Source organism: Nannobrachium achirus, assembly GCF_963921795.1.
Source record: "Nannobrachium achirus genome assembly, chromosome: 12".
In the NCBI taxonomy this organism is placed as follows: domain Eukaryota; kingdom Metazoa; phylum Chordata; class Actinopteri; order Myctophiformes; family Myctophidae; genus Nannobrachium; species Nannobrachium achirus.
The window spans coordinates 44,121,006-44,144,510 of NC_137832.1; the positions used below are offsets into that span (position 1 = coordinate 44,121,006).

General features: G+C 42.9%; 1 protein-coding gene across 1 annotated transcript in view; it reads left to right on the forward strand.

The window, feature by feature from the left end:
- pi4kab (phosphatidylinositol 4-kinase, catalytic, alpha b) overlaps positions 1–23,505 on the forward strand; it is an 84,879-nt gene that overhangs the window by 37,898 nt on the left and 23,476 nt on the right. The window contains exons 22-39 of the mRNA XM_080739421.1: positions 1,562–1,695; positions 1,798–1,880; positions 2,509–2,579; positions 2,739–2,863; positions 3,760–3,841; positions 4,194–4,277; positions 4,682–4,771; positions 5,225–5,344; positions 6,864–6,956; positions 8,369–8,525; positions 9,479–9,606; positions 10,529–10,687; positions 12,343–12,494; positions 12,930–13,037; positions 13,593–13,720; positions 17,367–17,525; positions 18,956–19,035; positions 20,123–20,322. Coding sequence (XP_080595547.1) covers positions 1,562–1,695; positions 1,798–1,880; positions 2,509–2,579; positions 2,739–2,863; positions 3,760–3,841; positions 4,194–4,277; positions 4,682–4,771; positions 5,225–5,344; positions 6,864–6,956; positions 8,369–8,525; positions 9,479–9,606; positions 10,529–10,687; positions 12,343–12,494; positions 12,930–13,037; positions 13,593–13,720; positions 17,367–17,525; positions 18,956–19,035; positions 20,123–20,322 — 2,153 coding nt within the window. The remainder of the gene's footprint in view (positions 1–1,561; positions 1,696–1,797; positions 1,881–2,508; positions 2,580–2,738; positions 2,864–3,759; positions 3,842–4,193; positions 4,278–4,681; positions 4,772–5,224; positions 5,345–6,863; positions 6,957–8,368; positions 8,526–9,478; positions 9,607–10,528; positions 10,688–12,342; positions 12,495–12,929; positions 13,038–13,592; positions 13,721–17,366; positions 17,526–18,955; positions 19,036–20,122; positions 20,323–23,505) is intronic.

Sequence of the window (23,505 nt, forward strand, 5' to 3'; positions counted from 1 at the left end):
TCTCCATATACGGGCATAAAAGGGACACAGACAGATACAGAGATCTCCATATATGGGCATAAATTGAACACGCACACAGACAGATACAGATATCTCCATATATGGGCATAAATGCACACAGGCAAACATGGTAAAAACGGGACCTATGACAAATGGGGTTTGCATTAAAGGGCGGGGCATTCATTCCCTATTTACATCATTCCCGAGTATGCCGGTCCCCAAGCTTCTAGTTCAAATAAAGATTAAAGGAACTTATTGAGCACATTTTTTAATTTGCGTAAAAACAAAACAATGAAACAATTAAAAGTCTGTTTGTCCGTCCTTTCAGTCAAGTAAAACAAACATGAAAGGATGAAAATACATTCAGTGTGAAGTGAGCGGTGCTATTTATGAGGTAATTTCATTAAGCCTCCGGCGAAGCTTGGCCAATGTGACCCTGGGCGACCCGGGCAGACGCGGGACAAACGGACAAAGCCAGATGTAAGCCAGATAAAGAATATTGCACTTCTGCATGTTGCATGTTTATTTTGCGTCCTGGTGAAATATATTTTAACTAGTCCTTACCCGTTCAAAGATATGAGCTCCGAAATGATGTGCAGTGTGTGGGTTATGGGGTGTGCACTGCACACAGTATATGAGGGATGGAAAGTAACTTTCTGGTGCTTGCATGATAATATGTATAGGAGCATCAATGTAAGAAATACCCGTTTCGTTTAATGGCTACAGAGATACTGTCCCCCCTTCCCCCCAAACCCCCCCCCCCAGCCCGCCCGCCCACCCGCCTGCACACACACCCGCCTGCCTGCACACACACACACACACACACACACACACACACACACACACACACACACACACACACACACACACACACACACACACACACAGCTGGTTAAACATTTTGCCTCAAGCTAGATGCAGAATAGATGTGCCTCATGCTAGATGCAGAATAGATAGTAGATACACCATAAAAATGCTAATATACAGCATACGATTTGTGAAAGTGACAAACGGGCTTCACAGTTATGTCAGGTGTGTTCATATGCTTATGGTGATGCGATTTCAGATCAATTGCTCCAGCCACTGAGGAGAAACGCTGTGACAGACAGACAGACAGACACTCACTCAGACATTCGCAAAATTATAGTATAGATGTGATCCCTATCACCGATCAGTCATGCAGTATAGAGACCTAGTAAGACACCCAATTTCAAGACAATGATTTGGCGACTTTGAAAGTCGGGCAGGCATTAGGTCTGAATGGAACCGTGGTACTCAATCCTTTAGTATTTAAAACGTTTCCGGGGTAAACCGTCTCATGCATTAACATGTTAGACTGCAAACCAGTCAAATACACCAGTGCAAAAAATTTAAATAAAGCCCTTGCATCCAAACATTGAATTCACACATGAATTCAAGGGGAATTTATTAATTTTGAGGATTAAGAATTATTTCAAACCAAAAAAAAAAGAAAATCTTTTCGGGTGAGGCAGCAACTCTTTCCCCAACCAGCTTTTCTATTGTAGAGGAAGCATTGACATGCTTTCTGTTTGTCCCCAAGGCGGAGCTGAGTGATCTCCGATCTACCATCATCAACCTCCTGGATCCGTCCCCTGAGGCCTCTGCCCTCATCAATAAGCTGGATTTTGCCATGTCCACATACCTGCTGTCAGTCTACAGATTAGAATACATGAGGTACATCGTGTGACTTCTTTTTGGCAACTTAAGCTCTATTTTATACTCATTGTATGACACTCGGATGGGTGACCTGAAGAATCTCTTGGTATCTCCTTTCAGGATGCTCCGTTCCAATGACCCCGACCGGTTCCAGGTCATGTTTCGATACTTTGAAGACAAAGCCATTCAAAAGGACAAGTCTGGTGAGCTTATGTGTTCTCTTCATAAAGTACTGTACATAAAAGACCACTTCACCCATTCTCAACCTATCTTCTTCTACTGTAATTGATCCTCACTAATGCTCATTATAAAACCTTTGCCTGCCTACTGTACCAGTGGCAGATGTGTATATAGTATGTATGTCCCTATTCGCATGTCCCTTTTCTGATTGGACAATATACCCCTGTGACATCATGCGGGTTTATACATCATCATCATACTGTGCTTACTTGCTACTCGAACCCACACTGTTTCTTTAGTAACAGTATTTTCTAGTGTGAAGTGTCAAGTGAGCACCGCTCAATTCACACTGGTGTGATTTGTTATTAATGCAAGAGAAATTGCCTCTTGTTCAGCATGCAAATCTTCCAGGAAGAGAAAGGCTGTAATTTATATTAGCTTGAAAACACCCATCAATGATGTCATTGTTAGACAGATTTCCGAACTGTCCTTGGCCCACCAATGAGACGGCCAAGGGAGTAGACAGAAATTGCTATCTTGCAATGTATTTCTACATTCTGTTATTGCTACTTTTACCACCACTACATACTGTCCTTCTCTGTGTCTGTCTGTTCTCTCATTTTGTTTTCTCATGTTGACCACAATGACCAGGCATGTTGCAGTGTATTATTTCTGTCGGGGACAAGGTGTTTGATGTCTTCCTGCAAATGATGGCTGAGAAGGTAGGAGTCACATATTGTACGCTGCTAATTCACGAGGGTTGATATTAAAAATCAACCCATAAAGGGTTCACCAATCTGTCGTTTTTATTCGTTATTGCCATCGTACACAGGAATACATTATATACATACCACAGTGATTTTTTTTTTTTGGTCTTTCAGCCCAAAACCAAAGAGCAGGAGGAGGAGCTGGAACGGCACGCACAGTTTCTATTGGTCAACTTTAACCACACCCACAAAAGGATCCGCAGAGTTGCTGACAAATACTTGTCTGCTTTGGCCGAGACGTAAGTATTCATATCAATATCACAATTATTTCAATCTTTTTCCTAGATTACGATTAGCAAAATTTAAAGAGAAATGTATTGTGAAAATACCAGCTCTACAAGTTCACAACACATCACGGTTTGACGTGCTGTGAGCTTGTATATTTAGCAATTTCTGCACACCAACATTGTACGATAAAGTATACTGTACAAGGCTTAATCGGACATGTACTGTTCTTATCTACGACATCCTTTTAATAACTGGTTGTTCAATTGGTTTCTTTTTTATATTTTATATTATTGAAATGCTTTTACGTACACAAAAAAAGGAGAAAACAACAACAATAAACCAAAAACAAACAACAATCATAGTTTATAGCTTTATGTTGTTTTAAACCTGTAAAGTGCTCTGTGACTGTCATTGTCTGAGAAAGGTGGTCTATAAATAAAACTATTTTAAACTTGCTTCTTGATTATTTGATTAACTTAACCTGCAGGATTAAGTTTAATTTTTGGTTCTAAGATGTCAGTTTCGATATATTTTTGGTTAATTGCCGTGCTCATCAGCATCAATTACAGATGAGTTCTGGTCTCTATACTGCCTCCCCCTGGCCAGCCGGGGCGCCTGATGGAGGGGAAAGGAACTGGTTGGAATAAAGTGTTCCTTCCACGCGCTACGTCCAAACCGGGGAAATCCCCCCTGTCAGGTGAAAAGAAACAACTTGGACTACTCATGCACTGAAGGAAGCATGAGGTCAGTCCGTTGTCTCCCCAGGCGTGGCAGAGGGAGAGCAGAAACCAGGATTACAGGTTAGGTAATTGGCACTGGGTGAAAAAATGGGTTACAAAATCGTGGGATCAAAATTTTGGGAAAGAAAATTATTATTATTATTATCTTTTTTGTATTTGACTGTTAGTTTCCCCCACCTGCTGTGGAGTGGTCGTGTGTTGAAGACCATGTTGGACATCCTGCAGACGCTCTCTCTGTCCCTCAGTGCTGTAAGTATGACAAGTGACACCAACACCAAATAGGGCTGTCACGATTATGTCATTTTACATGATGACAAAATAATTGCGATTATGTCAAACAATTGCGATTAGACGATTATGTAATAATTGTGATAGGCCTAACGCCAAATAAAGAAGCATTTGTGACCTGAGAGTTGATGGTTATAATCTCCATAACGGCTGCAGTCCTCCTCATATTTGAGCATGAAGCTGAGCTTTACAAAGGAAGGATTTAGACTCACTGAACTTCTCGTAAGAAAGACATTTTATTTCAGTTTTGCAGTAACAAAAGTTTGAGATTTTTACTTTATAAATGCACTGAACATATTTTCCACCTGTTTAGGACATCCACAAGGACCAACCTTTCTATGACATTCTAGACACCCCATACAGGATCACTGTCCCAGATACATATGAGCTCAGAGAGGTGAGTTTGGACTTCACTCGTGACCACAAGAGGGCACCAGACTGCTGTTTTACACATTCAGAACATTTCCCTTCTTATGCAATTTCATTGATAAAAAGTACAATCTGCGGTCTAACCTTTCCATGTTGTCAATGACCCCCTAGAAGTAAGTGAGTATTAGATGTTTCTTTTTTCCCCCCCACTCTCTCTTTTTTACATAGCCTCTGAATAAATGTCTATATTCCCTAATTAAGCACCTTCCGTAGGTATTCAATCTTCTTCTTTCAATGAAAGTCACCAAGCAACATTTTATAATCGTCTAAATGTGTCTGAATCTCATTGAGTCCTTTCTGTGTAGATCATGTAGTTTGCAGGAGTACAAATATTAGCTGTTACTTGACACCAGTTCTTTTCTCTCCTTTCAGGGCATAGTGAAGGACTTTGCTGCTCGCTGTGGCGAAATCCTGAAAGAAGCGATGAAATGGGCCCCCTCTGTCACCAAGTCCCACCTGCAGGTCTGCTTAATTGAATTGACCTGGTTCGCAAGTGTTTTAATGTCAATGTCCCCCATAACTCTCAGAGTCTGTATGGGCCTATTTGGAACCCCTTCAAGGTACCCTGAGGATCCCTGGGCCTGGACCTCACTTTGAGAACCACTGCTCTGGTGCATTTACTCCCTTGGCTCAGTTGGGGTGTGAATACAACAGTCTGGACCAAAATACCCACACAGACCCCTTTTAAGAAGCTGGTCTTAAATAGGTTATTTTTTCCATTTCCTGAAAAGTAATTGTTTTGGGCAAGGTTTCCACCTAACAGCAACTGTATGTAATTATTCTTTTCTGTGTGTGTGTGTGTGTGTGTGTGTGTGTGTGTGTGTGTGTGTGTGTGTGTGTGTGTGTGTGTGTGTGTGTGTGTGTGTGTGTGTGTGTGTGTGTGTGTGTGTGCGCGCGCGTGTGTGTGTTTTGCAGGAGTACTTGAACAAGCATCAGAACTGGGTTTCAGGTCTGTCCCAGCACACAGGCCTCGCCATGGCTACAGAGAGCATTCTGCACTTCGCTGGCTACAACAGACTGAGTACCACACTAGGCGTGAGTCTCACACACTCACGCACACACACACACACACACACACACACACACACACACACACACACACACACACACACACACACACACTCTCCCTCTCTTTCTCTCTGTTACATTGTTAGTGATGGATGGTACTGCCGTTGGATTGCACAGACTTTTTGAGACTAATGCAGCCAGCTTTAGATAGAAACGTCAACCCCAAAATGTGTTTTCTCAGATGTCAACTAGCTTACAGTAAATGCCAGGTTACACAGTTAACATTTGTTATTTTCGCTAAACATTTGTAAGTATTCATAGAATTTTAAGCAACCCAACAGCCAATTTGTCAATGCCACATATTGATAACCATATTTTGCATACAACGAGGGCACCGAGTCACAGTACACGTTTCCATTAAAAGCAGAGGCTGCAAAGGACGGGGTAAATGATGTCCTCTAACTCAACAGAAGAACTGGCCTGTTCTACCGTGACTAGTTGATTGTCGGCATCCAGATGTATTGCTTATTAACCTTTGTCCAGCAAAGATAGTTGTTCAACATAACATTTAATGTGCCGTCTAGTTGCTTTGTCAAAGCCACGCAGTCTTAATAACACTAAGCATAAGTGTCTTCTGTTCTTTATGTTCTTCATGTGCCCTTAAGTACATTGTTTTTAAATATTTCATTGTGTATGTATTATGTAGCACCATGGTTTGTCCACATGTGCATGCATTAGCCTACTAGTCTATGTGACATTATTTTGCTTGCTGTTTATATGTTTTTTTGGCCTGCATTCTGTTGTATACATCCTTTTCATTTGCTTCATTTGTTGTATTTTGTCTTTATTAAAACTGCAACGAACTGCCTACCTGGTTGCTTGGCTGGTTTACGGATTTGCTGGTTACCTGGTTACTTACCTGCAATGGACTGGTGGGTTGGTTGGCTGGTTGCCCATTTGGCTAACTGGTTGTGCTGGTGGCCTCCTCCGTCCTTGGGGCCAACTGTGTAGGCTGCTTTTCCTCAGGTTGGTCAGCACTCCATCACAACGAGACGACACCTTCAACACAGAACAACAAACAGTGTTACACCTGATCTATACTTGGTTGTTGCACACTGGTGTCTTGCCCCAAAAATACTGTAGAAGGTCTGCAAGCTCACAACGCGTCGTGCTGTGATGTATTGTGAGCTTGTAGATCGGCTGTCCTGCCCTACAAAGCCAAAGTGCCGTTTTTTGGACAGACCCAACGTATTTGTGTATCCCAAACTTCAAATTAGTGATTTTGGGGGATAAACAATATACAACAAATATACATTTAGTGTAATATCACTTATATGCCGATGTCTCATTTGGTTGAAACACTTTGAAACCAATTTATCTTTCTTTTATTTTTGTAGTTACTGCACTTTGGTTTTGCAGGGCAGTACTGTTGTTGCACATTGCACAACCAAGTATAAATCAGGCTTTACAGTGCACCCTGTTGTCTTACTTCCTGACCTGGTGAATCTGTGTCTCTGAGTGGGCTCTAACCTGTGTTCTCATCTAGACCACCCAGCTGACTGAGAGACCAGCCTGCGTGAAGAAGGACTACTCCAACTTCATGGCTTCCCTCAACTTACGGAACCGCTACACTGGAGAGGTGAAGTCTATTGTTGAACGTTATGGTGATGATACACGAGTAGCTTTCTGCAGGATTGAACATGGGTCCAATGTGCTCCAATGCTTGACCGAGTGTGTACGTCTATATGCCTTATACTCATACGCCTCGTATGATTAGCAGCAGCTGCAATACCGCTGGGTGACCAAGTGGCGCTGTTGAGCAGCCTTGACATTAATGGACAACAGAATAATTCATATTAGTTTAACACTACTCAAAGGCAGCGCACACTGGGTGTGATTTTACCTGCCGAGTCTTAAGCACTAATTCAGAGAGAACTAGCGTGGATTGCATATTGTCCAGTTGGGTGCAAAAGTGCCTTTAGAAACCACTGTTGGCTATAACACCCATCCTCTTCACACTGCACTGGCTCCCCGTCTCAGCCAGGATTGACTACAAGATCCTACTCATCACTCACAACTGCATAAATGGACTTGCCCCCCCTATCTACGGTCACTAATTACCAAGCCTCCACAAACCTCCACCCGGACCCTCAGATCAGCAAGGGTCCTGGAAGTCCCTGATACCAAGTTACGCACTATGGGGGACCGGGCCTTCTGCTCGGCAGCACCACGCCTGTGGAACAGCCTCCCCATAGAGTTGAGAGCACCACAGACCCTAGACTCTTTTAAAGCAGGCCTAAAAACCTTTTTATTCAGGAAGGCCTTTTATAGTTTTAAGCTATCTTTGTATTTTGTTTCTGTCCTTTAAAATCTGCATATTATCTGCATATTATATTATTGATTTTGATTATTGATTATTGAATGCACCTGCTAACGTTATATTATTGACTTTGATAATCTTTTATTCTTTTAGTATGTGTTCTCCTTGCAATGTATGTAGCACTCTGAGATTCATTGAATGAAAAGTGCAATACAAATAAAATTGATTATTATTATTATTATTATAATTGTTGGAAAACGTGCTAGCTCCATAATTCACCACATGGCCATGGCACATTTCATATTTTATGTATTTGATTTGATGAATCAAGACGTGTAAGATGTGTATATGACATGAGAAATACAATCCAAGCAAACGATTACATTTTATTCCAATTATTTCACTGTATTTTCACAGTATTTTGCAACCCTAATCTGGCCACAAAATACCATTGCATTTAGAGCTGCATATTCTCTTGAAGATATGTATGTTTATTGATACTTTGATGTACTGTACATACATACATGTGTGTATGTGTGTTCACACGTGCGTGTGTGTGTGTGTGTGTGTGTGTGTGTGTGTGTGTGTGTGTGTGTGTGTGTGTGTGTGTGTGTGTGTGTGTGTGTGTGTGTGTGTGTGTGTGTGTGTGTGTGTGTGTGTGTGTGTGTGTGTGTGTGTGTGTGTGTGTGTGTGCGTGCGTGCGTGCGCGTCTTTGCGTGTGTGATGTTTAGGTGGCTGGTATGATCCAGTTCTCCAAGGTGACCCACAGCAAGTCAGACCTGACCAAGCTGATGGTCCATCTGACGACTGACGCTCTGGAAAGGAAAGACCCAGAATCCTTCACTCAGTCCATGTTCAAGATGGCTGCCCTGCTAATCACTACCAAAGGTAAGCACTGCCTTATTTATTACACGTTCCCCTCGTCCCTCTTTGTTCCATGTCCACCAGTTTCATGCCACAGTCAATGAGGGTCATCAACAGCGCGTAGCTACAATATGGGGATGATCACACATATGCGTTGCTGCAAGTGCTTTAGAAACGTCTTGGCACTCTTTGTTAACTCTCCCACCGCTTTGAACGTTCACGTTCGCCCGATTGCGCAAGACCTCTCCGCCAATACGGCGCTCGTTCGGTTCGTTCGTCTGATGACTGTAAGCTGATGAGGGGTCGCGCGGCCGTCTACTGTAAACACATTTTCCGCGGTGATGGTGTAAAAAATCCATTATGCGTTAGATCAACGGAGAACAATTCACTTCCTTGTTGATTTCCTCCGGCTGTAAGGCTCTATGGCCAGTGACTGGTCTTCTTCTTCTTCAACAGATAACAGGCAAATTCACATTCATTCTCGCATGACGCCGCCCTCTGCTGCCGGCAGACCAAAGTGCACTATTGCACAACCCAAAAAAATAAAAATAAATAAATAAATGTCTGTCTGTCTATCTACTATAACGTCGCAAAGGTAAGCCGCTTTTTGATGGCACCAGACCCAATAAATAAATCAATAATCTGGCAGTGGGAAAGTTAACAAAGCACTGTGACAAGTGGTGCGACACTGCACCATGTGCAGAAAAGTTGATAATATAAAAAAATGTATGCACTAAAATCGTGGCAGGCATTGCCATAACGATGGGTTTCTAGCAGCGTATCTCGGACGTGTCTAAGAATGACTAATATATGACTGAGATGTAGGCCTGCCTTCCACCACAGTGTGTAAGCTGGGATTGGCTGACTCTGACTGGACAATGAATGAATGAACATATCTATTTTTATTATTTACATATTATATGTTTCTATTCATTAACTATCTTTCTCTGCCCCCCCCCCCTCTCTCTGTCCCTCAGACTGTGATCCTCAGCTCTTGCATCATCTGTGCTGGTCTCCTCTGAAGATGTTTACAGAACATGGTATGGAGACGGCCATCGCCTGCTGGGAGTGGCTGCTGGCTGCGCACAACGGAGTAGAAGTCCCGGTATGTACACAGTAAAATGTGTTAACCCTGAGAGTCTACAAATGTGTCCTAACATAAAATCCTACTATCCTACTATGAAAACCTCTGTCCATCTGTCCTTCCGTCTTCTGTCTCTCTGTCCTCATCCATTTTTCTCCTCAGTGGGTAGACCAATCAAATCTGAACTTGCACATGCTCATATGCAAGGAGTGAGGAAGCCGATTCTTCACGTTCTCCAAATTTAAGATGTTTATTCTTAAAATGTGTACAAATAATTGGCTACATTAATAATAATTATAATAATAACTAGTAAGACACCTCAGATCGAAATCGTGCCAATTCTTGGCCATCTGGCCAGTGATGTATATCGGACCAGTTACCCATACAGTATATGGAGACCCCTGGTAGCCATATATGGAGATCCATGGAGATATGCTGTGAGAGCCCAAACATGCATACTCAGTTATTGGGTATGTAAAAATCTATGACGTCTAGGGTTAGGGTTGACATCATACATACAATCCCTTTTATGCCCATACATGGAGATCCCTGTCCGAACATGCCCATATATGGGCATTACCAAATATGGGCATTCCCAGATATGCGCATATAGGGGCATAAAAGGAGCATCAAGCCAGAGCATGATGTCAGAGCGGCAAATCCATTCTGTTAAGAGTGGTTCCCCTGACATCCCAGCGACATCAGAGCATGATATCAGAGTGACAAACCCATAGAACCACAGTGTCAGGCGTGACAGACAGACAGAGATACACACATACGGACAAGCTGTGACCGTTTACATACTAATCTGCGAACTACGGTCGCAATAATAAATCAATCAAAACGACAGTGAATACTGTAAGAGGTTTTTGTTTGTTTGTTTTCTTTCTTTACAAACCACCAATATAACACACTCCTGCTCTTTTGTCCTCCTCTCTCCCAGTTCATGCGTGAGATGGCGGGGGCTTGGCAGAATGCAGTGGAGCAGAAGCTGGGTTTGTTCTCGGAGGCCAAGGTAGAGGCAGACCCTCTGGCCGCCTCAGAGGAGAGCCAGCCCGTACCCTGCCCACCTGACGTCACACCTCACTTCCTCTGGATAGAGGTCCGTTACGCCTGCCATTCTTCACTTCATGTTCTATGTACAGTTGACCTCCCTTCTGTCTTGTCTCAACTAATACCGACCAAAATATTGAATTCTATAATAATATAACACATGATAAATATTCCATAATGAGGTATCAAAAATGTTCCTACTATCATTGGATAATATCAGCTTGATGATATCGAGACCACATTATGTCATGTTAACGTTTGGTCCATAAATGGTGTGATAATAAAATAAGTCTTATTGCCCAGCTCTCATTACACTGTTACAGAATGGTGAACCAATATTTTCTTCTGTCAAGAGATGACCATTCATATTCCAACCCTCTACTTTTCCTGTCGGAGCACTCATAGTAATTTATATGTCAGTCTTTGGTCTAAAATAAACTATAATGCCTAGCAGCTGTCCATTATAACAGAAGAAGCAGCAACCTTACCAAGAACCGGTTTAAAAAATCACTACAAAACCACCCCAATTTAGTCATTGCCACACAAGACACTAATGAACTAGATGGATGAGTGTTTAGATGATTACAGTTTTCATCAGTTTTTGTGAGGTGATACCACTCCTACGTCTGGCTTTGTGTGTCCCTATGTCCGTAGTACGAAATTGTGTCTCCCTATGTCCGTAGTACGAGACGGATGTCACACGAGACTAACGTCATAGAAAGTACCGACATCACCACAACCGATGTCACAGACAGAATGGCCATACAAGGAGATAAGCACATGTGTCGTGTTTGATACCATGCGAAGAGAGCTTGCATTGTATCAATTTTTAATTCATTGTATCATCCTTTTCTGGCAATAAACACACTCTTATAAGTTATCACAAGAGTCTAAACTGGGAACTGTTATAGGGACTACTGTTGCTAGGCATTATGGTCTACTAAAGTGGTTCTCAAACTTTGAAATTTGAAGGTCTCCCCTTAAGTACGTCTCCTCTCAAACAAAGTTACAGACTTGTAAGGGGCAATTTAGATCCCCATAAAGGAACCTAGAGAGTCCCTGAAATCAGTAGCTAGTTATTAGGTAGTTACTAGTTACTTACTTAAAGCCATACTGTGTAAGATGCCCAACTAGTGGTCATTAGCCCTATAGCAAACCGCGGTCGCGTCCGCGTCTTTCGGACGTTTTTCGTACCTTCAGACCCCCGCGTCTGCCTCCACCTCGCTGAGATCTATCTTTTAAGGGGTCCCTTGTTCCTGTGCGTTCAGTAATTCCAGAGATACGGACTCCTTCACCCTGCCTGGTAGGCGAAATTACCTAGAGAAGGGATGGTACAAACGGGCGACAACAAATATGGCTGCCATAGCGACCCCACTTCAAGATGCGCTGTGATTGGCCGGCAGTTGTATAACCCTCGCTGTGATTGGCCGGTAGTGTGATGACGCAATTTTGGCGCGAGATCCGGTCCACGGCAAGGATCTCAGTTTACATACAGAGAAGGCTTTACAGGCTGAAATTCACGGCGCGGATCTTCTAAAACTTTTGTGATTTAATAGTTAGGAGAATTTTAAGATTTGTTTTATAAAAAAAGTTACATAGTACAACTTTAAGTAATATTACTAATACTGCTGAGAATGTGCTGGTAGCAAAAGAAAGAATCTCCATTGCGCCCACACTCCATACCCGCCCATGTCACCCCTGCAGTTCCTGGTGCAGAGATTCGAGATAGCCAAGTACTGCAGCCTTGACCAGGTGGAGATATTCACCACCATCCTGCAGAGGTCACTGTCGCACAACGTTGGAGGAGCCAAGAGCAGTCTGAACAGACATGTTGCTGCCATAGGGCCCAGATACAGGTAGAGTCGGGCAGTGGTTCTCAAACTTTTTCTAGTCAAGGACCTGGTTTGTATTTGTTCCTTATGAATGAACCAGCTAAGCCACTATTTCGATTAGTGAAAATAGCTGACCTACACGTCACATCTAGGTTGACAATACGTCGCCTATAGGTTCACACCACGTCACAACGTGCTGTGAACCTATAGATGTGCTATTTCTTTTCATTAAATAGCAGATCTTTTTATTAAATAGCAGATCGACAAGCTCACAGCGCATTGCGATGAGACATATTGTGAGCTTGTAGATCTGCTATTTACACTATTTTTGAAAATGTTTGAAAATATATGAACATTTTTCAACATGGAAACGATTATGACAAAATAATTGCGATTGGACCATTATATAATAATTGTGACAGGCCTACTCACTACGTGAACTATGTCTATTTTGGCCAGACTGCTGACCCTGGCCATGATGGTGCTGCACGCTGATGTCGTGACAAGTGCCACCATCCGCAATGTGCTGAGGGAGAAGATCTACTCCACAGCCTTTGACTACTTCAGGTAGGAATGTACTGTATGTGGTTCTGAACCTTTTCAGGCCGCGACCCGCAAAATAATCATATTTGAACTGGGGACCCCCCACCCTGACAGGCGTGGGGGGGTGGCATTACATTTTGTATAACATGGTTCTGTTGTGAAAATAGCCGATCTACATGCTCACAACGAGGCGTTGTGAGCATGTAGATCGTCTATTTTCACGATTTCTGCCAATTTGGACAATGTTATTTTGTTATTTTGTCACTTTAGAAATGTGCAGATACCCTCTATACACATAATCTTTATGTTGGTTTGTTTACTGTTGAGAGAGAAAACAATGTTGTACATTACGTTAATCATCTGGGGACCCCCCAAAATAGTTTGGGGACCCCCCTGGGGGTCCCGACCCACAGGGTGAGAACCACTGTGTTGTGAGCTTGTAGATCTGCTATTCTTGGTATCATTTTATTAAGATCTTTTGTTTTGAATTTGTTGCACTCCCAATGAAGTCTCTCGCTTCCGTTTGAATAATGATGAGGTCTAATAATCCTTCGTCACCATTTTGCTTTTCTACTCTAGCATTGCTCCCAAGTTTCCCACACAGACAGACAAGAGGTTGAGGGAAGACATCAGCATAATGATCAAGTTCTACGCCAGCCTGCTGTCAGACAAGAAGTATCTGGCTGCCGCCCAGCTGGTGCCACCAGGTACAATGCTGAAGAGCCATAGCAGTTTTACACCCATTCCACACGTGTATTCTGAGATTAGGAATTTACAGTATATGCTGTCGTTTGGTTTGTCTGTCTGTATCCGGAGCTAAAAAACCCCATAGAAAAGTAAAGTCAATTATGTTCATACTGTGGTCAAAACATATAACAGGTTTTAGCTTTGTCTTTGGAAAACTAAAGGAAACCTGGCTTTTGTAGCATAGTCTTAACTCATTGACTGCCAACATTGTTTTTCGACTTTTGTCGTTCCCTGACACGTTTTCGGAGAGATTTTCACTAACCTTTGAAAAATCATAGAATATTCTGCACGGGTGTCCTGGAATTAGAAAATATATTCCACTAGCGATAATCCATTCCTAAGATATCCGGTTCCGCATGGAGCTTGCGCACATCTTTGCCCTACACATTCATTATAGATATTTCTCCTTATGGTATCAACCACGACACAAGTTCATATCTCCTTGTATGGGCCGTTCTGTCCGTGAGGACGATAGTCTTGTGTGACGTCAGTTTTGTGCTCCTACGGACACTCATACAGACATAGGGACCTTTACACAAAGCCAGACGTAGGAGTGGTTAACCTTATACACAAAGCCAGACGTAGGAGTGGTTAGCACTGCTCCAAAAAAGGGAAAGCTGTTCAGGCTTACTCCGGAAATAATTTGTGACCCATAAGCTCAGAAGCCATCCAGCTTCAAAGTAAGGAACTCGTCAAAGTCTTCACGTAACGGCCTGGACCATTGGCTCTAAGTCGTCGAGGTCCGTCACATGGCATTAAATAGTTAATCACTGTTGCTTTTTTCTTAGTCTGGTAGGATTCACCTTGAAACATGGGCTGCATATTGTTGTAGTGGTTTTGGTTGGTTTTTGTTCTGAATGTTTTGAAGGTTTGCACAGGGCTCTACTTCCTGTATTGTCCCAGCTCAGATTCTGAGCCTGGGACAACTTCCTGCCCAGGAATATCATAGTTTTGGCCCAGAGGTTCTTCTCGCCCCCCTAGTGGCGAAAAAAAGAACCTCTGGGAACTCAGATTGCTTTTATCTGAGCTCTCCTGTCTCCGCTGCTAGTAGCGGCAGGTCTCACATTTGTGCAGGGACATCTTTGTCACATTTTGCCGTGTGCTGTTGGCATCATGCCAGGCATCGCTCCATGCAAGCCAGTGCTAGGGCCGAACAGGTTCTGTCTCTGCTGTTGTAAGTAATCGTGCTCAATTTGTAGTCTTTGTGACTCAAGCATCATGGGAAAAACCAGGATCATGAAGGAAGTGGTGCCCACCCAGAGTGCTCGGCGGGAGAAACTGTAAACGTTCTTAGCAAGGGAGACGGAACAGCCCCGCACCGTGTCTGGGAACATCTCTGTCAACCCCCAGAGCCTCTCCATGAATGTCTCATCCAACTCCTCATCATCTTCAATATGAGATTGAAGAGATTCAATTCCGGACATGGTGATCAGATCTTCTCGCCCGTTCCTACAAACAAGTCTGATCAAATCAGCAATGCAAGCAGTGTCTTGATGGCTATAAAAACAGGAGATTATTGCTTCTTTTTAGGCGGACGAGGGAATGTGACTAGTGATGATGGACGATCCAGGGATAGTTATGAGATGCCCACCAGCAGAATAAGACGTATGGGTCTGACTTTTCCTGTTTGGTGTTGAGAAGTTACTCTTGAGGGCCCGTGGAAGGCAAGGATGCTTGTAACTCCTGGAGGTCGGTATTGAAGAGTCTTGAGAGTGGACCACTGTTGGAGATTTGTGTGGTTTAATCTGAGACTGCGCTTGCATACTATCCAGCGATGATGCTCTTGTCATCATGATGAGGTCACAATGACTTGACATCACAAGTGACAGTGACATCACAACCTCACAATTCCACTATCCAACCGATAAGCCCATATATAGGCATATTTGGAGATCCGGTGTGCAAGAACAACCTATCCAACCAATACACCCATATGTATGTGGGCATGCCCATATTGGATATGGGCATATACTGATGACATCATGCATCACAGTTTGGCCCCCAAACTGTGGAATAAACTTCCCGTTGCACTTAGAACTGAAGACTCACTCCCTACTGTAGCTTCCGCCTTGGTCTGAAGACTCAATGATTGATTAATTGAACTTTTTTATAAGTTTGTATAGGAAAAGGTACAGTTTCATGACAGTGCGGTTCACTGGTACAAGGTCAACTAAAAGGATCACTCAAAAAAGCTTTTGGGCTTGTTTCAAAAAAGGACCCCATCCTTTTTTTTGTACTCATACTGTATAACATAGAATGACAGACAAATAAAACACAGTACTATTAAACAAATTAAAACTGGAAAAACACAATGCAAAATGAATGGTATTTAGAAGAAAGGTCAGGGGGAGGTAAGGATGGGCTTTGTTGCGACCGTAAGGTCGCAGTTTAGTATCAAAACCTCCACCGGCCGTCCGTCACGTCCGTCACGTCACACGTCACACCTTTGCCCTGCTCATATCTCCGCATCAGTATGACATCACACTGCTGACATCAGTATGACATCTGATGTCAGCAGTGTGATGTGTACACAAACCTTTGTGTACGTTGCTGTGGCAACAGTCTGTTGTTGCTGGTCTGTTTGTATGACATCACGCCACATCATCGGCCTGTGTGAGGACTGTGTGCTCATATCTCCGCATCAGTATGACATCACACTGCTGACATCAGTATGACATCACACCGTACACAAATGACCCTTATATAAGACCGGCATTATCTACCGACAGCTGCTATAAGCCAACCCTGGCGATAAGGTCTGAGTCGAAGAAATGCTTCTTTCCTGGCAAGAATTGCCCCTTTATACTGTAGGGCTCGTTTGTGTATTGTATGACATCACGCCACATCATCGGCTGAGGACTGTGTGATGTCATCATATCTCCATATATGGAGACATAAGTTGCTCATGCCCAAATATGGGCTGGTGAGGTCAGACTTAGTGTGATGCGTAGGTTATCTCCATATATGGAGATTCAACTTCAATGATTTTCTTTTACCAGTTTTGAGTAGCAGCCGCCGTGGCTTTTCAGTGCCGTTTTAAAGGAAGGTAGGGATTTACACTCCTTTAAGGCCTTCGGTAGGGCCTTCCACATTTTTGCAGCATAGCAGGAGAACAAATTTGACTTTTTTTTTTTTGCCCATAGCACTTTCCATAGTACTTGCCAACCCTCAATGACCATACATGTAATTTAGATAGCAAGTTTTTACTGAATGCTTCTTTACTAGGTGCTTGGTCTACATATCTTTTTCTTAGATTAGCCTATTATTTCTTTTGCATTTGATGTATTGATGTTGATGTACTGATGTATTTATTACCTTGTTTATTGTAAATCGCTCTGGATTAAAATGCTATAATTGAACATTGTAAATTGGATATGGGCATAAAAGGGACAAGGACAGACCGATAAAGAGATCTCCATAAAAGGGACACAGACATACTAGTGGATTGACATTTCTTGTTTATTCTTTGTGGATCTCTGCATTAACTGTACGGATTAGACCGTGGGGTGTAACGCCTCCTCTTTCCGTTTATGGGAGAAAGTGGTTAACATAGCAATAGATTGATGTTGGAATATTTGGACGAACGGGATGTTTCCTCTTCTCCAGACAACCAGGACATGTCGGTCAACAGCCTGTCTGTGATGACGGTGACAGACAGCCGCAGCAATCTGGACGTGGCTGTGGGTCAGAGGCAGCAAGTGGCTCAGGGATGGATCAATACTTACCCTCTGTCCTCTGGCATGTCCACCATATCCAAGAAGTCTGGTAAAACACACACACACACACACACACACACACACACACACACACACACACCACGCACACACACACACACACACACACACACGCACACACACACACACACACACACACACAATTGATGATTATGCACTTGGAATTGCAACTAAAAAAAAGAAAAAGAAAAAGTCCTAACATAGTAAACAGTGTTCATTTATCCATTTGTAACTCTGAAAGTGCACAAATGCAACCAAATGGACCCGGTCCATTTGTGTGTTCTCAGAGTTCCATTTGTTCACACACACCGGCTGCGGAAAGGCAGCGCACATTTTCACCGCGCGGCAATGCCTGGAAGATAGAACAGTGGCGTATCGGAGCATAGACATAGAAAGGTAGACGCCTCCATCGGCTCTATGGCAGATGCATCGCAGAACCAAGGGAATCTGCATCGCTTCCGCGTGCATCGCTTCCGTGTGCGTCACACATTCGCCAATAAAGCTCTGTTCTTTTATATATTTCAGCTCAGAATAACCACACGTACTTAGATTTACCATACCATTTATTTTAATGTTATTACCATGCAATGATATTGCATTTAGTTTGGCGGTGTAGCTCAGCTGTGATGATGCAGATTATTCTGCTCGAACATGATACCACAACCCCCCAGAGAAAGTAATATACAGACATAACATGCACGAATATGAAACCAAGTGCAGATCACGAACAATAATCATAGACACGCGGATTGATCCATAATAACAATACATATCAACCTGAAACTGCCTTCACAGGAGGAGGCCGGGGAGGTGGAGGGAATTTTAAACACTGACAGCTGTCCGGTCAGTGTGGCAGCAGACATAGACTCAACAGACCGAAGTGAGACTGCTTAAATGTACCACCTGAGATGCACTGTGGGTAGAGAGGGGGCCTATACTTGAAGCTTGGAGCAAATGAGAATGAACGTAGTGGCTGACAGCACTTGATATCAAATGAATGAAGAGGCGGATCCGGGGAGATAACAACCACATATTCTGACTATAAGAACTTCCGCAAGCTCAATTTGAATTGATAAGTCCCGGAAAAGACGCACTGTGATTGGCCAGTATTCACTTTGACTGGCAGCGATCCCTCTGTTTTTCCCGGGCGTCCGTTACTTCGTCGCTCCAATGAACTAGAGAGGCAGATGAGGTATCTAGTGTTTTATATCTATGGACGGGCGAGGCATAAACACACGCTGTCGGTGTGGGCATGTTCATTGAAAATAATGGCGGGCGGCTGTTTTGACGCGTGCCGTCCGCAGCCGGTGTGTGCTCCCCTTCAGAGTTAAATTAACACTCAAAATGTTACAGTGTAGCGAAGCATAACTCCATCTGCTTGTTATTCGTATACAGTACATGAAATATACGCTACATATGAAGTTTGCGTCTGTTTGATACATTTCTGTTGTGCCCTTTCAGGACTGTCTAAGAAAAGCAACAGAGGCTCTCAGCTGCACAAGTACTACACCAAGCGCAGAACTCTACTGCTAGCACTTCTCGTAAGAATCGTCATCTACTCTCACTTATCTTTACAAATCTATGCTCTTTTCAGGCTGGCATTTGTATTGCCATGAAAGTTTCTTAGTGCATTTGTGCTCCGTGGAGAATGGAGAATGTTTGAGGTGACTCTGTGCCTATGGCCTTTCCTAGACCGCTTTCCTGAGCAGTGCTCTGTAGAGGGCACAGCCAGCCATGGCTGCGGTGTAAACAGTAGTGTAAAGTAACTAGTAACCTACATTTACTGTAGTACTGTAGTACTTAAGTACAATTTTGAGTATTTGTAATTTAGTTGAGTATTTCTCATTGTCAATAAATGTACTTCTACTCCACCACTGGCTGCTGAGCGCTCTGGAAAACGTTCTATAGCGCCTCTCATAAGATAAAATAAATAAATTCAAGATGGTACTTTATTTTATTTGACTGTAAAGCGTTTGCTGTAGTTGAGAAACTTGTTACTCCTTTAGTAAATGCAAAATATATCCCCAGCCCTCCAATTCTGGCATGAATACTAATCTTAAGTTGAACTTGTTTGTATTTTTAACCCCTGGGAGAGCGTGATGGTTCAAACCACTTTGGTCCAGCTGAGTGTAGCTGGCGGGCCGTTTCTTTTCTTCATTCTTGTTCAACTGTATTTCACAGGGAAACTGCTGGCCCGCATATTATGTAATATCAATAACCAAGAAATTGATTTTATGCCCCCTTTTTTGTGTTGCCCATCTACAATGCAAAAAAAAAAAAGATTCTATTGGTTATCAATTAGAACTTTGTGTACTGTATTGCACTGTGTTCTACAACAGTGGTCTGGGGACCACCAGGGGTCCAAATGGACTGTAACTTTGAGAGTTGAACAAACACTGAGAAATGTACAGTGTAGATTGAGTGTTATTAGTAGCTTAGTTCAGTGTGGTATCAAGCACTGAAAATATCTGACCTTCAAGCTCACAACGTGTCGCAGCATGATGCGTTGTGAGCTTGGAGGTCTGCTATTTTCGATGTTTTCACCAAAAGGCCCTTTTTTAGATGTGTCAGCCCCTGCCCCTTTCTAACATTCTCTGCACGTCCCTGTCGCATGTCCCTCCTCCTCAGGCCAGTGAGATTGAGCGCCTGACGACCTGGTACAACCCCCTGTCCACCCAGGAGCTGGCCATCTCCACAGAGCAGTCTGTGGAGACCAGCATCGCAAACTGGAGGTCCAGGTACATCAGCCTGACTGAGAAACAGTGGAAGGACAACGTGAACCTGGCCTGGAGCATAGCGCCCTATCTAGCCCTGCAGCTCCCTGCCAGGTACGTACTGTACCCAGACAAAATGGAGGATATAATTAATGGAAGATTTTCTTAAGTTGTACGAAAATATAGCTGCAAATCTCTTTGCCTAAAATAGCCAATCCACAAGCTCATCTACAAGGTTGTAGATTTGCTGTATTCGCTGTATGTGTGCCTCAGGGTAGGGAAGCAAGTGTTCATGGGATTAATCGAACTATAAATATTTTCACCAGGAGATGACTCAGAAAGTGTAGATTTATAATAGGATATAAACTGGAATACAGTAGTAATTGTAAACTGGGAAGGGACATTTTTGGTGCATTGTTTATCTGTTTTTCATTTCAGGCAGTTTTTCTCAAATAGGCTTACATATAGGTTCTATGTGAGAGAATGTGGAAAACATTATTTTTGTGTGAAACTCCTGATCTCTACATTGATTGATTGATTGATTGATTGATTGAAGACTTTATTAGAAGTTTGCATAGAAAATTGTACAGTTTCATGACGGTACAGTTCACTGGTACAAGGTCAACTAAAAGGAGATCCTAGTAAGCACTTGGCTTATTTGCACAGGAAACCATTAAAGTATCTCATATAACAAATGTTAAACAAATTAAATAAAAAAGTAACACAAATATTGTTGAATAGAAAGCGACACTTATTGTGGGCTCGCCTGGAAGGCGAGCACACGTATGTTATCTTCATTATTTATTTGTTTGTTTATTAAGTGTGCCTATGCATAGCATGGGCAACTTATTGTTATCACTCATATTTATTTAAGTCAGACTTCTTTCTGTCCATACTTTTCCCCAAAGTTTGGCACGCTACTCCTCCCACAGTTTTTGCACCACACACTCGCGCCATATGTCAAATCGACCGGCTTACTCGGGAATCGTGTGCTATTAACTTGCTAAGAGAAAGGTTCTATAGTTTAATTGATATTAATTTATTAGTGAATTAATTTTCCCCATTGACTTATAATGGGAATCGCAAAAACTCACATTCAATTATTTTTCTCTCGCAAACCATAGGGGCTACAGTTTCAAGACTTAGAGAGGAGGTTCATAATGATTTCCAGGATTAAATAAAAAATAATAGTTTCATTTGGCCTCATGGTGGCGCTATAACAGCCCAGTTTACCTTTTGGCCTGTAACTGTTGAACCGTAGGTCGGAAAATTAAAATTCTTTTTTCCCTGGATTCCTTGGGTCAAGACGCATCTCCCGATATAGGCCACGCCCATTTGCGCCAGAATAGATTTTCCGCCATCTTGAATTTTCTCCAAAACACACTTTTTGCTCCTTTTCCCACATATTTTCTTCAAATCTCACAAAAAGCGGTACACGTGATCTAGGAACCCACGCAATGAACATACTCAAGGGATATTTCGATAGTCCATACCGTTCGTTCGTAACGCGCTTCTAAAGTTAGCAGGAGGGGCCCGTTTCCCAAACAATAGCCATAAATCACAAACAAATCGTCGAGTCAACACTGAATTTTAAACACAAGTAGCGGGTGGCATACTCAACGAATCCCCAAAAGCATTTCCACTTGGCCACATGGTGGCGCTATAACGGACCACTTGCCTCGTAACTCTTGAACCGTAGGTCGGAGAATTAAAATTCTTTTTTCCCTGGATTCCTTGGGTCACGACGCATCTCTCCATATAGGACATGCCAATTTGCACATGGGAAGATTTTTCACCATTTCGAATTTTCTCCAAAACACACTTTTTGCTCCTTTTCCTACATATTTTCTTCAAATCACACAAAAAGCAGTACACACGCTCTATGACCCCATGCGATGAACATAGTCAAGTGATATTTTGATTGTCCATATCGTTCGTTCGTAACGGGCTACCAAATTTAGCGGGAGGGGCCCATTTGGCAAAAAACAGCCATAAATCACAAACAAAAGGTCGAGTCAACACTGAATTTTAACCACAGGTCGGGGGTGGCATACTCAACGAATCCCCAAAAGCATTTCCACTTCGACCCCTAGGGGGCGTCACAAACGCGCGAAACGTAACCGTTTCGTGCCAGAACGCGTTTTTCACGGGGAGCGACCCTCTCACAACCAAACGCAGACGACTCGGCGGATGGTCTCATGGTCCGAACCGCTGCACAAGGTCGCGCATTTAGCGAGCTGCAGGCACACTTGTCAAAATTGACTCTGTCAATTCTAGTTAGTGTGGTTGCCCTTACAGGGCAACACACTATAGTTCTAGGGAAACTTTATTCTTTATTCTTTATTCTTCTAGATAAACTTTTTTTCGGCGCGTTTCACAGCCCACAGTTTTTGCGCCACACACTCGCGCCATATGTCAAATCGACCGGGTTCATCGGGAATCGAGTGCTTATATTTTGCTAAGAGAAAAGTTGTATCGTTTAATTGATATGAATTTATTAGTGAATTAATTTTCCCCATTGACTTGAATGGGAAAATGCAAAAACTCACATTCAAATATTTTTCTCTCGCAAACCATAGGAGCTACAGTTTCAAAACTTGGAGAGGAGATTCATAATTATGGCAAGGATTATTGAAAAAATAAATACATCACTTGGCCTCATGGTGGCGCTATAACAGCCCACCTTACGTTTCGGCCTGTAACTCTTGAACCGTAGGTCGGAAAATAAAAATTATTTTTTCCCTGGATTCCTTGGGTCATGACGCATCTCCCCATATAGGCCACGCCCATTTGCGTCAGGATAGATTTTCCACCATTTTGAATTCTCTTCAAAACACACTTTTTGCTCCTTTTCCCACATATTTACTCCAAATGTCACAAAAATCGGTACAAAAGATCTCTGAACCCACGCGATAAACATATTCAAGCGATATTTCGATAGTCCATACCGTTCGTCCGGAACACGCTTCCGAAGTTAGCGAGAGGGGCCCGTTTTGCCAAAAATAGACATAAATCATAAACGAAACATCCAGTCAACACCAAATTTAAACCACAAGTTGCGGGTGGGATATTCAACAAATCCCCAAAAGCATTTCCACTTCGACCCTTAGGGGGCGCCAAAAACGCACAAAACGTAACCGTTTCAGGCCAAAACGCGTTTTTCAGGGGGAACAACCCTCTCAAAACGAAACACAAACGATCTCGGGAGCGACGTGACAACATAATCGTCTTGCAAAACTCGTGGGAGGGGGGCGGGGCGAGCAACCACACTCGCAATTTCCCAAATTGCACATTTTC